Below are 15754 nucleotides of genomic sequence, written 5' to 3' on the forward strand. Positions count from 1 at the left end.
ATACATTTGATTGTGCGTGCAGGTTCTGACGGAGTCTGTGAGGTTGACCGACGAGGCGGCGTTGAAGGAACAGACAGACGAAAACGGGGATATATTCATGTGGCTGAAACACCAGGCCCAGGCCGGAGTGGCGTCAGCTCAGGTAGTCCAAACTGTCTCTCAACTAAGGTTACCCGTGAAGGTCCGGGTAAGAATGAGCCTTCAGTAACCCATGCTTGTCGTAAGAGGCGACTAACGGGATCGGGTGTCAGGCTCGCTGAGTTGGTTGACACATGTCATCAGTTCCCAATTGCGCAGATAGATGCTCATGCTGTTGATCACTGGCTGTTTGGTCCAGAATCGATTATTTACAGACCACCGTCATATAGATGGAATATTGCTGAGTGCGGCGTAAAACTAAACTCACTCACTCCCTCAATTAAGGTTTACAGCCCATGCAGCCCACACAGTCTTTACAGTTACTTCAGACAGTCAACGAATTCTGGAAAACTCAGTCCATACTATCTGTCCACTGTAGCAGCGCATGTATCCCTTTAATACCATCAGTTCACACAATCTATTGACTCACTGTTGATCACTGGATTGTTTGGTCCAAACTCGTTTACTTACAGATTCAGCTGGAATATTGCTGAATGCTGTGTTAAAGAAAACAGAAAACACCACAAATAAATAAATATTGACTCACTCTACACCGCCCATGCATTCAGTTAAAGGTCAGTCACTGTTATCAACGATGCTATCCCAAAATATTTAATTGAAGCTCTTGCCGTTCCGCTAAATCCCCGGATATATCGAACTATATGGGACCATGAATTTATGTCGTCATATCCGAAGTCTTCTTATATATTTCTTTATCCGGGTCATTGGAACTCGGCTCGTTGTATGGAATATTAGTTTTATGCGAGTTCTGCGATGACTGCCTGTTCTACCCGTGAAGATCCATCTTAATATTGGTCTTCAGCAACCCATGCTTGTCGTAAAAGGCGACTAATGGGATCGGTTGGTCAGGCTCGATAACTTGGTTGACACATGACATCGGTTCCCAATTGCTTAGATCGATGCTCATGCTGTTGATCACTGGATCGTCTGTTTCAGACCCGATTATTTACAGACCGCCGCCTTATAGCTAGAATATTGCTGAGTGCGGAGTTAAACAACAAACCAACCAACGTGTGTTTCAGATACGGTTTGGGCGGGCGTTGTTTTGGGGCTCCCAGGGACTCCGGCGGAACCTGAATGCTGCTATGGAGGTGTTCCGGATGGGGGCAGAGCAGGGCAACCCCGACATGATGTTCGACTACGGCATCAACATCTACAACGTAAGTACCAGCCAGCGCTAACCAGCGTAAAACTGTGTCACCAGCGCCCTTACATGTATTGTGGTGATGAATCGCCACGCCCACACTGGCATAGTTCCCAGATTCGTATACACAGTTTCAGTTTTGATCGTCCCTGCAAAACCTTAACTCAAACTTACGACATTCTTAGAGATAAGATAGCAGTAATGGGCCATTTGTGCCAATGTGTATTTTTGTACCCATCTCGCAAAAAATCACTTTTGAAGAAAATACACTGAAGTATTTGCATCCATCTTAATCAGTAGCCATACATTTTATATACCAGGGTTCCGATCCACAAAGCCTTCGTAACGTTACGAACTGTCGTAACTATATTTTATTATAGGCTTACGAATCTCGTGTTGTGAACCAAGTGGTATCTGCAAAAGGGGCCATGGATGGATAACGAAATTGTTTTTCAAGTTTTTATTACGTTATTCTCGTTAAAAGGGAGTTGTGTTTTCCACAAGAGCATGATGAATTTGTTGTATATGCCAGTGTTGTTTAGACACAAATGAAATTATGAATGATGCATTTTTACGCCTCATTACTACATTTGGGAGTAATGTGGTATTTGTTTTACCCGAATCTGTTTCCACAGAGATCGCTGTCGGAGAAGGTTTGTATCATATAGGCGTCTGCCTATATCGAAGTCCAGATGAAACTCGCACCCATTTCGTTTCCAGTTCAATCTCCTGAAATTTAAAACTGTTCTTACCTTATTATTACACCTCCAGATGATACACTGTCTGTTATTCTTAATTGCTTGGGGCTTTTGTTTATTTCAGAATAAAACGCAGGAAAAAAACAAAACAAAAGCCATTGAATATATGCAGAAATCTGCCGGAAAGGTACGTATATTCTCTCAATGTTCTTTGGGGAAGAGTACACTCAGATATCACTTAAATGAAACAAAGCACAGTTTAAGAATTGGTGAAATATCAACGTTTGATATGCGATCACTTTTTCTAACACTGAAATTAGGTTCAATACAAGTATTGAAATGTTATGCTATTATATATTGGCACCAATTGCAAGGAGCATACGCCATGGTGTGACACTTTCGGTAAATGTGAAAAATATTAATCGATATAATGCAAAACATGTATTAGTGACTTGAGATATTATTTCTAACTACAGTACAAAGTACCTTTTATATTTAAAAGGTGAAAGCAAAATAGGTATATTTTCATATGAACTTGCCCTTTAATGATTCTTTCAAGAATAGTTTTAACTCTCGTTAGCGTCCCAGAGAACATTTGATTTCTATTGGACAGAAGTGGAGGGCAATGCATTTCTTTTCTCAGCTGTATTCAGTAAACTAATAGTTCACTGAGAACCGTCAAACAAACCAAAAACGCAAAACATGGCGGTTAAGTGTTTTTCATTTTGTTAGTGTCGTTCAAAGCAATCAGAAAGCTAAGATCGTTTCATGGAAAGAGGCTCTCAGCACTTGTCTATTGTTTCCAGGGTAACCCGATGGCCATCAATGCCCTGGGCTGGATCGCCATGAGGCAGAAGAACTACACACAGGCTGTCCACTACTTCAATCAGGCGGTCAGATACGGCAACGCCGACTCCGCCTACTACCTCGGGCACATGTACCTCGAGGGGTACCACCCCACAGACAAACAGGATTGGGTAAGCAGCGTTTGTGTAACACGTACAAGATTGTTAGCAAGGATTGTTAATTGCTATGCATTTATTTTTTTCAGAATAGTGGCGTAAAATAAGACGGGTCTCACAGGTTTGAAGCCTTTTCGCAAATATTGTCTCTTTTCTCCTGAGACCCGTGAAGATCCGGGTTAAAATTGATCTTCAGTAACCCGTGCTTGTCGTAAGAGGCGAACAACGGGATCGGCTTGCTGACTTGGTCGACGCATGTCATCGTATCCCAATTATGTAGATCCCGATGTTCATGCTGTTAATGACTGGGTTGTCTGGTCCAGACTCGATTATTTACAGACCGCCGCCATGTAGCTGGAATATTGCTGAGTGCGGCGTAAAACTAAACTCACTCACTCACTCTTTTTTCTGAAGCATAGTTCTGATACTTCAGCAGGAGCCAGTATTTCTAAGACATTCCGATTGCTTCATGAGCACAATGCACAGATTAGCACAGATTTGCACCATGGTCCCGATTAATTGCTAGAATATAGCTGAAACATCATACTCAATCTCATTTGATCTGGTTTATATGTGACACTGTGTAGCCTAGTGGTTAAAGCGTTCGCTTGTCACACTGAAGACCTGGGTTCGATTCCCAACATGTATGCAGCGTGGGAAGGCCATTTCTCATGCTATTGCTAGAATATTGCTAAAAGCGGGGTAACACATTATTCACTCACTCATGATGTAGTTAACATGTGTAGTTACGGTTACAACAGTATGATGTTCGGACAACCTGTCAACGACATTCACTGATTCAGTGTATATTCCTTGTTCCAGGACAAGGCGTACAAGTACTTTGAGTTTGCGGCCTTGAGGGGGCACTATGATGCTGGAGTACTGTTTGCCTATATCAGCATGAAGGGTACATCCACGATGCCTCGGAACCTCTACCTAGCTGCCGAGTGAGTCACGCTTTGCCAGGGGCAATTTATTTTTTGTTTCATGATGTGTGTTGTTTAACACCCCACTCGACAATGCTTCTGTCGGTGTACATAAATAAACGAACCCGCGAAGATCCGGGTTAGAATTGATCTTCAGTAGCCCATGCTTGTCGTAAAAGGCGACTAACGGGATCGGGAGCTCAGGCTCCCTGACTTGTTTGAGTATCTCAATTGATTAGACCGATGCTCATCTGGTCCAGACTTGATTCTTTACAGACCGCCGCCATATAGCTGGAATATTGCACAGTGCGGCGTAAAACTAAACTCACTCACTGACATAACTAATCGAGTCTGGTCAAGTCAAACCAGTGATTAATATTATGAGGGACCTCCAACGTTCGGGTAAAATGCCATACATCAACCAAGTCAGCGAGCCTATATACCACCATTTGGTATACGTAGATAATCGAGTCAAGAAAAACCCGTGATTAATTAATAGCAATCTCCAATGTTGTGATACGATGGCATGCATCAACCAAGTCAGCGAACCTGATCTTTGGATTCCTGATCCCTGCAGTCGCGTAATTTCGACAAGTATGGGTTACTGAAGACCAATTCTAAACCGGATCTTCACAAGTGAACAGAACCGGTTACCTTATCCGGTTAGTCGCTTCTCACGACTAGCAGGGGTCACTGATGGCATACACTGACCCAATCTCCACGGGGTGAACATAAGTAACATTATTGTAACTGCTAAACTGAGTGAATGTATTTTTAAACCGCGGAGAGTAACTATTCAACCCCATTGGTCACTTACCAGAACCCAGCTTCATTCTATTAAAGTTTGAAAACTGCAGCCTTCATAATTTAAGCCAGTCATACCTACTTATACACTGCACCTATTTATTGCAGGTGGGCACGGTTTGTGGCTGAGAAGAATCCGGCTGTTGGAATTGTGTTACGGAAAGGTCTCCATGCTTACAGAAGTGGCAATATGTAAGTTCATACAACAGAAACACAATGGCGTCTGCTTAGGGGCCGACTGATTGTTGGGAAGGGGTAGGGTGATTGGTTGGGCTAGGGAAGGCGCTAATACCCAAATTCATGTATCTCCATACATGCTTGACAATACTCGTTTTGTTTTATGCCATCGGAACATATATGTGACTGTGTTTCTCTCACTGATATGCTGCTGCTGCTGTTGTTGTTGTTGCTGCTGTTGTTGTTATGAAAGTATATTGAGGATCAGAGTTTTAATTGGTAGAATGGCTGTTTTGTAGGTGGAATAAATATCTATACAAACTCCAAGGCCCCCAAATATAAAAAAAACCCTTCCCTACTGGAAATAAATAACGTAGAAACGCATATTTTACATTTATCATCCAAAACTGGCTCCCACAGTAAATATCGCTTGTGTGAGATTAAGTGGTACATTGTTGATATCGCAACAAAAAATGTACTGCCATAATGCTATTACATCATCAGTCAATGACCTCACAGTGTTTTGACATCGCTAAGAGCACAGCTGACAATGCTATGACGTCACAAAGTTGCTGACAGGCAAAGCTATGATGTCATAAGCTGATGACGTCACAATGCTATGATCTCACTGACTCACTGCTCAAGAAGCCTAATGACAGTTATGTGTTCAGATAAATTCATTATTTTAAAGATAACTGATGAAGAATGATTTTGGATGATAAATAAAAATCTCACCCTCGTGTCTTCTGATATCAAATATATCAACACTCGTTGATTAAAGTAAAAATATTATCGGCAAGCCTCGGATATTTTAACTTTTATCAACTCGTGTATATATATATAAACAGTAAGTAGGTCTGTATACACGTTGAAACGCAGGTGACAACAATCGTGTAAATGAGTCAACACGTAACAATGATATACGAGCTCCATATATTCCCCACTAAATGAAATTTGTGTGTTTTCACACTTCTTTCGGTGACTTCTACAATGCTTTAAAAGCAATACATGGGGCCAATAAAAGACACATTAATCAAACGTTAAGGGAGAAGTCGATAAGTAATACACCAATTTTATCATTTTAGTACAGGTAAGATCGATGCATTTGTGATTGGCTACACGAATGTTTTTTCAACCCCTACAGCCCCCTGGCGTTCTTCTACTACCTACTGGCGGCCGACACAGGGATTGAGGTCGGGGATTTCAACGTCGCGTGGTTGTGTGAGGAAAACAAGGTCAGTGACCTGCTACAGTACACATTTATTAATTAATAAACTACGGATCTCTCTCAAAGCTGCTAAGCCATGCAACCAAGTCTGAGTTCCTGAACCATAATTCGCCGTGATATTGCCAGAATATTGCTAAAAGCGGCGTAGAACTAAACTCACTCACTCGCTTCAGTTGTGCGTGTCAAACCAAGTAGGTGACATAATCAGTACTTTAATAGGTTATTGAGTGAGTGAGTTTGGTTTTACGCCGCTTTTAGCAATATTCCAGCAATATCACGGCGGGGGACACCAGAAATGGGCTTAACACATTGTATCCATGTGGGGAATCGAACCTGGGTCTTCGGCGTGACGAGCGAACGCCTTAACCACTAGACTACCCCACCGCCCCTAATAGGTTATGGAAGATAACTTGGTGTGAAAGCCAGTTCATGAAGAGACCCGTGAAGATCCGGGTTAGAATTGGTTTTCAGCAACCTATGCATGTCATAAGAGGCGACTAACGGGATCGGGTCGCTGCCTTGGTTGACAGTCAGGCTCGCTGACTTTGCTGACACATGTCATCGTAACCCAGCTGCGAGAATCGGTGCTGATCATGTCAATCACTGGCTTGAGTGGTTCCGACTGAGTGATTTACAGACCGGCGTTATATAGCTGGAATACTGCTGAGTGCGGCGTAAAACAACGAAAAGATAAACAAATAAACACTGCCTCACTCACTCAGGTGCTTGTGTTTACAGGAAGGTATCGTGAACCACATGGAGAAGGAGTGTATGTGGCGACACTACAACCAGTCACTACAGAGGGAGACCCAGCTCGTCGACTCCTACGGTGAGGACACATTGAGAGGCCCGTGAAGATCCTGGTCAGAATCGGTCTTCAGTAACCCATGCTTGTCTAAGAGACCAGGGATCGGGTGGTCAGGCTCGCTGACGTGGTTGACATGTCATCGTATCCCAATTTTTATGCTCATACTGTTGGTCACTGGATTGTCTGGTCCAGACTTGATTATTTACAAACTGCCGCCATATAACTGGAATATTGCTGAGTGTGGCGTTAAACACCTAACCAAACAACCAGCATTTCAAACAAACGTCCAACGTGGACTGGACATATAAGGCCAGTCAAAACTTTTTTGGGGAATCCTTTTTCTCATTTATCTTCAAATTAATTCATATTTTCACACATCAAACTCTTTGCATGTGCCTAAATAGAAACCAATTCTTAAAACTCTCTTGAACATTTGTGAAGAACGTTACCTGGCTTACTGTCATATTCTGAAATGTTGTTAAAACCGGACTGTAGCCTTAACAACTGGCCTTTAAAACATTATCAATGCTATTATAATTATTATAAGACAATTATTGCCTTGTTTCATCTGACCTCGTTGTTTCTGTTCAGCTATGATCAAGATGGGGGATTACTATTGGTACGGATGCAGGGCTGAGAGAGATATCCCCAAGGCTTCTGTCTTCTATGCTAACTCAGCCTTGAAGGGAGACCCACATGTAAGTATGTCTTCAGCATTTCCATGAACTTAAATTCAGCTTTGACTGATAAACATGAATGATAAACTATTGTAATAGGAAGGCATTGAAGTTACATAATTTCCTTTGACTAGGGTGTTTCACCTTTTGAAGAGAACGATTGGTCATGGTTCATTTGTTTTTAAAATGATGAAACTGCCTTTTTTATTTATAGGCGTTGTTTAACCTGGCGTTCATGGTGGAGGAGGGCGCTAGAATTCCCGACAGCACCTGGGACATCCTGCACATCCCCAAGGCACATCGGGCCAACAACGTCACCCTCCTGATGTACCTATATACGAGGTGATTGATTGAAACATATTTTATTCAATTAAGAAACGGATTGGGCACAAGTTATCCAACTTAAATAAGCCCTCTCCGCATAGTTGCAAGTGTATATTACAAAAAAGTTCAACAAGAGGCAGACAAAGGGTATAGTATAGATATGTACAGACAGAGTTATTTTAAATACGAGGTGATGAATGTATTGTCGTCTTAGTTTGTTTGTAACGTGGCTGCATCCCGTGGTTTAGTGAAGCGTCCACTGGGAGAGGAAAGGTCGGTGGGTCGAGCCCCAGTCGCGTCATACCAATAGACGTTTAAAGGCGGTGTTTCTTGTTACCCTGCCTCGCGCTAAGGAGATATAATAGCTCGGAGTCTGGTTACAGTATCCACGTTAAACTAACATTATAGGGGCGATGGGGTAGCCTAGTGGGTAAAGCGTTGGCTCGTCACGCCGAAGACCCCGGGTCCTATTCTCCACATGGGTACACAATGTGTGAAGACCATTTCTGGTGTCCCCCGCCGTGATGTTCCTGGAATATTGCTAAAAGCGGCGTAAAACCAAACTCACTCACTCACTAACATTATATCTCATATTGCTGAGACTATAAACCAGCATCAGTACAGACTCGGACTCCACATCAGATGGGGGCGATGTGCCAAATAATTTCAAAAATGTGCTAGCCAGTTGTGCTAGTTATGCCTGAAAGTTACTAGCCCACAAAATAATTCACTAGCCCGAAATTTGAATGTCGAAACTAAGCAAAAGATTACAAAAATACATTAGAATATGATATTGTCTGCATGACACGGGATTCATCATTAAGCTGCTCATATGACGAACAATTGTATCAGGCCATAATCGGGCATGAATTAAACGAGATTTACTGGCCCGACTGGATTTTTACTAGCCACGGGCAAGTGGGCTATTTTGCACACTGCATGATGAGGGTTAACGTAAATATTTACTCATAAAAAACTGATTCCCAAGTGTGGTGGCCCAACTGCTGGTGATCTATAGCCCAATTGTATATAATATTATTGTTGATGCTTATATACTTGTTCTAAATCTGTACCTGTGATACTCTAGTTCGTTTACTGTCCTTTGACATTGTATTATTCATGTGTAGCTGGTTTTAGTTACGATTAGGCCGAAATATATGTGACTGAATATAATCACTCACGCATTGTGACTAACTTACCGTACGACTATCATTCAAAATGGCTATTGAACCTGACATTGGGAATTTGAGTCTGATGTTCTGTCCCCACATGGGTACAATGTGTGAAGCCCATTTCTGGTGTCCCCCGCCGTGATATTGCTGGAATATTGCTAAAAGCGGCGTTAAACCATACTCACTCACTCACTCACTCACACACTGATGTTCTGACCATCACTGGATTGTCTGTCTGTACTTACGTGTGTACTTGTTTTTAATGACATTGGTTCCTTAAATGTCGTTGCTTTGGTGTGACAGTAGCAGAATTTTACAATGTTTTTGCAATGTAGTTTATAGCGGTTTACTATAGTGATCATACGTTTCCAATGATAGTGAGGGTCAGTGTTTGCCGTGTTACATTCCGCTTATTACGTGTGTCCAGATCCTGATGCCGACTGTAGAACCTGTGGATCAGACACCTTGGACATCATAATTTTCTGTGCAGACTTGTGTCCCTTTGGCGTGCCAGAATCCTGGGCTAATGCCAATGATCCTGTAGTGTTGAAATATGTCTTCAGTGTGCTTTTAATTCCTGTAGCCTCAATGAATATTACAACCCGCCGAAGTTATTACAAGAATTTTGTGTTTGTACAGGTGCAAAGAATCTCGGAAGACCGAGGCTTATCTCCCCTGCAGCCTCGCTCTGGCGAAGATACAGTTTATCGATGTGTGGACAAGATACCATATTTGGATGAAGGTACCTCCCACATTATGTACACATTTTATATCATTATTTAAACATTTCTTATAATTAAGAAGCCACGGACCAATGTGACTTCCATTTCGATTCAGTTCTATTCAGTTCGATTCAATTACTAAATAGAACGTGCAAAAACAAAGCTGTAGTTATTAACTGGAAAGTTATGACCATAATTTGATGAACGGTACTTATGACATTTGTGATCCCGCCCCCAAACATCATGTGTGTGTGTGTGCGTTCGTGTGCGGGCGCGCGTAACTTGTTCGACCCGTGCTTGCCGTAAAAGGCGACTAACAGGAGTTGTTGGCTCACATCTTATTCTGATTCATGCTATACTTGTCACGATTGTACAGATCACTGGATTTTCTGGCCCAGAATCCATTGTTTGAATTTGTTCGTTGTTTAACACCGCACCCAGCAATAGTCCAGCTGTAGGGTGGCGAGCAGTAAATAATCGAATCTGGACCTGATGATCCAGCGATCAACAATCATGAGCATATATCTACGCAATTGGCCATTGTTTGAAGATTTCTGGTGTCCCCGCCTTGATATAGCTGGAATATTGCAGAATGACGCGTTAAACCAAAACACGTCACGCACTTAAACAAACACGCACACAAACAAACAAACAAACAAACAAACAAAGATGAGGTGCCAGTATGACTGATGCTGTTGTATGTATGTATCTTCCTCAGCTGTCCAGTATCGTGGGCGTGACGATGGTCGTCGTGGTGACGTCGTTGACAGTGTACCACCAGATGCACACGAGGCGGCAAGCGGATCTGGACATTTGATCCGTTTAATCATCAAAATGTGGATCTGTTTTGTAAACATGGTTTTAAAGAATAAGTTTTTTTCACTGGTCGAATCAGCTGTTGCTGTGAGAATGGTTAAAGAATTAGCATGTTAAACTTTTGTTGTTATAGATTGTTATGTGATAGAACATGTTGACGTTTATAGTTTAGCGTCACTTGGTTGGCCTCATCAAAATAATACACTACAGTCCGTTTGGCTCAAAAGCGGACCTATGAATTGCAATCTAACTCGAAAACTAATAAACATAATAAAATACTCAATGAAACACTGATCATAATCAAAACGTCAGAACAACTCTTTGAGTTTTTTGCAGAATTTATGTCCTAAAAATAAAAAAGTTGTTTAACAAACTATCATTAAAATATTGACACAGTTCACTATTTGTTACGAGGGAGGAGTGCAGAGAAAGGGACAGCCAGGTGTTCGAGAAAGGATGGAGACGGCACAGCACAGGTTAATGAATCAATAACTTTGTGGGCACTTGTGCACGTGCTTCTCTAACACCTGGCTGTCCCTTTCTCTGCACTCCTCCCTCGTAAGAAATAGTGAACTGTGTCAATATTATAATGATTGTTTGCTAAACAACTTTGTTAATTTTAGGACATAAATTCTGCAAACAAATGACAGAGTTGGTCTGATGTTTTGATTATGATCAGTGTTTCATTGAGTATTATATGTTTATTAGTTTTCGAGTTGGATTGCAATATATCGGTCCTCTTTTGAGCCAAACGCACTATAGTCTCGATTGATTCATTTAGTTCTTACTAAAGAACGTCATGCTTAATGTACATACGATGTTTAGAATTACAGGAGTACAGTCCAGACCGAACATAACTGTCAGGGATGAGAACTAACACTAAATTGTAATCTCTACTGTGATACTACTGTACACTGAATATTTATATACTGTGTACGCCGGTTTATGATGGTCTCCATCATGCTACGAGGTCTCGCGAGATATAAGTGAATTTCGCGAGACTTGAGCAAATCAGTTATGTGACTACACCTTCAACTCCAGTCGAAGGATACTTAGGCTCAGTATTATTCGTTACACTGCTATACTGAGTCTAACAAAACCTAGTAGAAGGTCGCGTCAGCTAACCTTTTGGACTTCAACTCCTGGATCGTGTCCCGTCAACTACATATTATTTTTTGCAGCGGAACACTGCACATGATTTTATTTGGTTTTGTAACATCCCTATCAAATAGTTAGGGTATATTACTGATAATATGTGATGCATCATTTATTCCCTGTTCGTAAAAATGTGTTGTGTTTGATTGCCAAACATTTTTCGATTGTTATCATATCAGTTTTATTTCACTTCTGACTAAACAAATGTTGATTGTATCAGACGCTGGTGAGTCCTACTTATCTAATCATACTAATTACTGTCCATCTTTGTGTAATACATGGGGCTCGCAGGTCCTGACATTGTTTTCAATAGGGAGGGGCGGTGGGGTAGCCTAGTGGTTAAAGCGTTGGCTCGTCACGCCGAAGACCCGAGTCCGAAACCCCACATGGGTACAATGAGTAAAGCCCATTTCTGGTGTCCCCCGCCGTGATGTTGCTGGAATATTGCTAAAGCGGCGTAAAACAAACTCAGTCAGTCAGTCAGTTTTCAATAGGGCCTGTAAGTCTCGCGAGGCGCTACTTCCGATACCATGCTGGTTCCCGGCTCCCTTTGCGTCGTAAGTCTATGTTAAAGAATGGGAGTTCCGATCACCTTAGCGGCACGATAATTTGAGGAACGAACCCCCGACACGTCGTGATATAACTTGATTATCATACAAAGTGGCATTAAACCCATCTCACTCACTCACTCTTCAGCCGACTTTTTGTAACGTCATTTCTCTTCACACTGTTTCACCATATTGTAGTTTCAGCCCTCTACCGATATCTTTCCTTAATGTTACCTTGTTTGGTATGAACGACAATTACGTATGCAAGAAGGAACTACCGACATGTATATGTGTATATAAGAATCCTATGCAATGTATTGTACATAAACAGTGCAATAAGATAAGCCTTCACTTGTGTTTTTAGTAGCAGTGAAATGGATCTGAACGTCGCGTTCAAGACTATTTCCCTCAAAAGGAGACGTGTATGCACGTGTGTGTGTGTGTGTGTTTGTTCAAGTCGAGGCGGGACGATGGGGTAGCCGAGTGGATAATGCGTTCGCTCGCCACGCCGAAGACTCGGGTTCATTTCCTAAATGGGTACAATGTGTGAAGCCTTTTTCTGGCGTTCTGGCGATTTTATAAGAATGCTATCCCAGTTTATCATGGACATCCCACTCTGACTGACCATGAGCAGACAAGTCCTTGTTTTATCTCCTAAATCCCGGCTCATTTATGGACAACATAACCAGGGATCAAACACCGCAGAGGTACAGATAAGTTGCGTATCTGCGTAAATTACGCAAATATTTATGTGAAAACTCAATTCTTATTAAGTCTATTGGGTACAAGTACGCTTGAATTTTGAGAAATACTCAATAAATGTGATCTTACATGCGTACACATGAAAATGTCAAATCTTAGCTTGCGTACCTGTGGATAGATAAAATAACAGGTTTACTGAGAGGTTCTATTTCGGGATATGAACTTGACAACTTGCAGTCTTTCTTATCGTTCCTCTATTACAGATCAAATATAAATAACAAACACTAACATTTAAACTTTATTATATTTTTAAAATGAATGGAAAATGGCAAAATACTCAATTGAGTTTGAGTGAGGTGAGTACAATTTATTTGGTTACTCAAAGAAAAATTAGGATACCCAATTGAGATGAACACAAGCGAGTACATAACTCAATGACCCAAAAAGTTATCTGTAGCTCCGAACACCGCATCTGAACTGCGTCATCTGAATGTGAGAGTAATGTGACTCACTTTGCAATGTTTACCAGTTTCATAAAATCGACGCATGATAAGTCTTGCAATCAAGTAATGCAAGATGAGAACCCGTGATCACTGTATCCTTACGCCACAAAGGGAAGAAACTGTGCACAAGATTCTGCGATGTTTACAACTGGTCAACTCTTGCTTCAATATTTGGCGGGGTAAGTGCACGAGCTTCTGATGTCTTGACGTAAAAATCGCTAACACCGTCTTCTCAATTTCAACCACAGTTGAATACAGTTAACAAATGTTCTGATGAGCCCCTTCTAACACAAGAACTGGACGAGGCAACTGTGTCATGCATGTGCAATATATGTTCCTTGAGCCTTTCGCATGTGCAGACCTCTCTTCCTGGAATCGTCTGGGAATTATCAATCAGCTGTTAATTTTTCAAGTTGATTGTCCTTTTGAGCAAACAAAAGAAGCAGTTAGCACTGTCACGGCCACATGATAACGGCCCGTAATGGTGTCTAACCATACAGATTGTTTAAGGCCGCAATCATCCAGCCATAAGACGGTTGTTTGTAAATAATCGAGTCTTGACGGAATAATCCAGTGATTAACATCGTGAGCATCGATCCACGCAATTGTTATATATCTTACAGTCAGTCTGTGAAATCAGTCATTTTGTGAAATGACTAAATATTTCAGTCATCTCGTGAAATAACTAAGAGGGTCAGCCATTCAACTATCCCTACTGCTCGTTCTCTTTCTTCCTGGGTTAACCTCTGCATTCTCTCTGTGTGACTTTATGTGCAGTGATATTGCAGTGTTGGACAGGCCATTTATACCAGGGACCAGGGAGACTATATAACGTGTTGTAGATTATCCCTGTTTATACTGATTTTTCGCACGATCTTTCTCATGTATCCGACTAAGACATTGTGTTTCGTGTTTCTGAGAGTTGGGGCCACAAAATGCGTTTGGGCGATTTGTTGCGTGCATCACGAACATTGGCAATCGTTATCAAGCACGTTTACATCAAATTTGATAGAAACGTCCAAACCTATTTATATAGCCAATAGCGAAATGGCTGGTCCTCTTAGTCATTTCACGAAGTGACTGATTTCACAATCTGCCTGTAACATATACGTGTGTGTGTGTGTGTGTGAGAGAGAGAGAGAGATTTAATAATTTTACCAGTGATTGAAATCATATCGCTCTACTTGAATGGGATGCCATGACGCTCATCCACCTGACCACCGGATCCGGTTAGTCGCCGCTTGTCGACGTGCATGGGTTGCTGAGGGTGGCCTGGCTCTTCACGGTCGACAGGAAACAAAATTGACAGTATAAACTACAGTAATCCAGTACAACATGCAGTGAGTTACCGAGTATAGCCACCTGATCCACAATCTGTTACAAGCAACAGTGTTGTGGACCTTTTCATATTGGATATTTCCCCTTCATTGCCTCGACCGAGTGAACACTGTTGTAGGCAGTTGTCAGCAATAGTGTAGATATAACTAGGACTGCACGGTATTACCAGTGAGTGAGTGAGTTTAGTTTTACGCCGCACTCAGCAATATTCCAGCTATATAGCGGCGGTCTGTAAATAATCGAGTCTGGACCACACAATCCAGTGATCAATAACATTAGCATCGATCTGCGCAATTGGGAACCGATGACATGTGGAGATGGTGGTGGTGAGTGAGTGAGTTAGTGAGTGATCCCGCTCTATCCCAAAGTCACCTCGGGGATATTTGTTTCTGTTTGTAGGTTCAATCCAATCCTTGTCCTGATTGTCGGGATTCATCTTGGAACTCTTGGCCTGTATCTCACGTTCAGATCCTCGTCACAGAACGTCTTTGCCCTGAGTCAGAGTCAGCGAGCCTGACCACCCGATCTCGTTAGTTGCCTCTTACGACAAGCATGGGTTACGGAAATAGGACTGACATGCACAATTAGTGTCACTCACTGTCAAACACATATGTTCCCAATATATCGCTATACGTATCGCAACATGGGTACCTGAATCGCAATATATTGCAAGACAATTTACTTGCCAATACACAGCCCTAGTAATCAAACAGCATCATTTGATCAAGCAAGTCTTGACCAGTCAAACTTTGCCTTCAGTTTGGGCCAGGTTTGATTTCTTCAGAGTGTTTGTTGTTGTTTTGTTTGTTATTTGACACTGCAATCAGCAATATTCCAGTTATATAGCGGCGGTCTGTAAATAATCGACCAGATAATCCAGTGATCAACATC

General features: G+C 41.8%; 1 protein-coding gene across 1 annotated transcript in view; it reads left to right on the forward strand.

Moving 5' to 3' along the window:
* Window positions 1-10924, forward strand: part of LOC124274045 (protein sel-1 homolog 3-like) — a 33703-nt gene extending 22779 nt beyond the window's left edge. The window contains exons 13-24 of the mRNA XM_046709373.1: window positions 23-142; window positions 1182-1319; window positions 2126-2188; window positions 2808-2978; window positions 3786-3910; window positions 4802-4885; window positions 6015-6105; window positions 6837-6927; window positions 7498-7604; window positions 7798-7925; window positions 9719-9821; window positions 10520-10924. Coding sequence (XP_046565329.1) covers window positions 23-142; window positions 1182-1319; window positions 2126-2188; window positions 2808-2978; window positions 3786-3910; window positions 4802-4885; window positions 6015-6105; window positions 6837-6927; window positions 7498-7604; window positions 7798-7925; window positions 9719-9821; window positions 10520-10618 — 1320 coding nt within the window. The 3' untranslated portion in view covers window positions 10619-10924. The remainder of the gene's footprint in view (window positions 1-22; window positions 143-1181; window positions 1320-2125; window positions 2189-2807; window positions 2979-3785; window positions 3911-4801; window positions 4886-6014; window positions 6106-6836; window positions 6928-7497; window positions 7605-7797; window positions 7926-9718; window positions 9822-10519) is intronic.
* The last annotated feature ends 4830 nt before the right edge of the window (window positions 10925-15754 follow it).

The sequence above is a fragment of the Haliotis rubra genome, unplaced genomic scaffold (genome assembly GCF_003918875.1).
Source record: "Haliotis rubra isolate DU_JTF1 unplaced genomic scaffold, ASM391887v1 Scf187, whole genome shotgun sequence".
NCBI classification, from domain to species: domain Eukaryota; kingdom Metazoa; phylum Mollusca; class Gastropoda; order Lepetellida; family Haliotidae; genus Haliotis; species Haliotis rubra.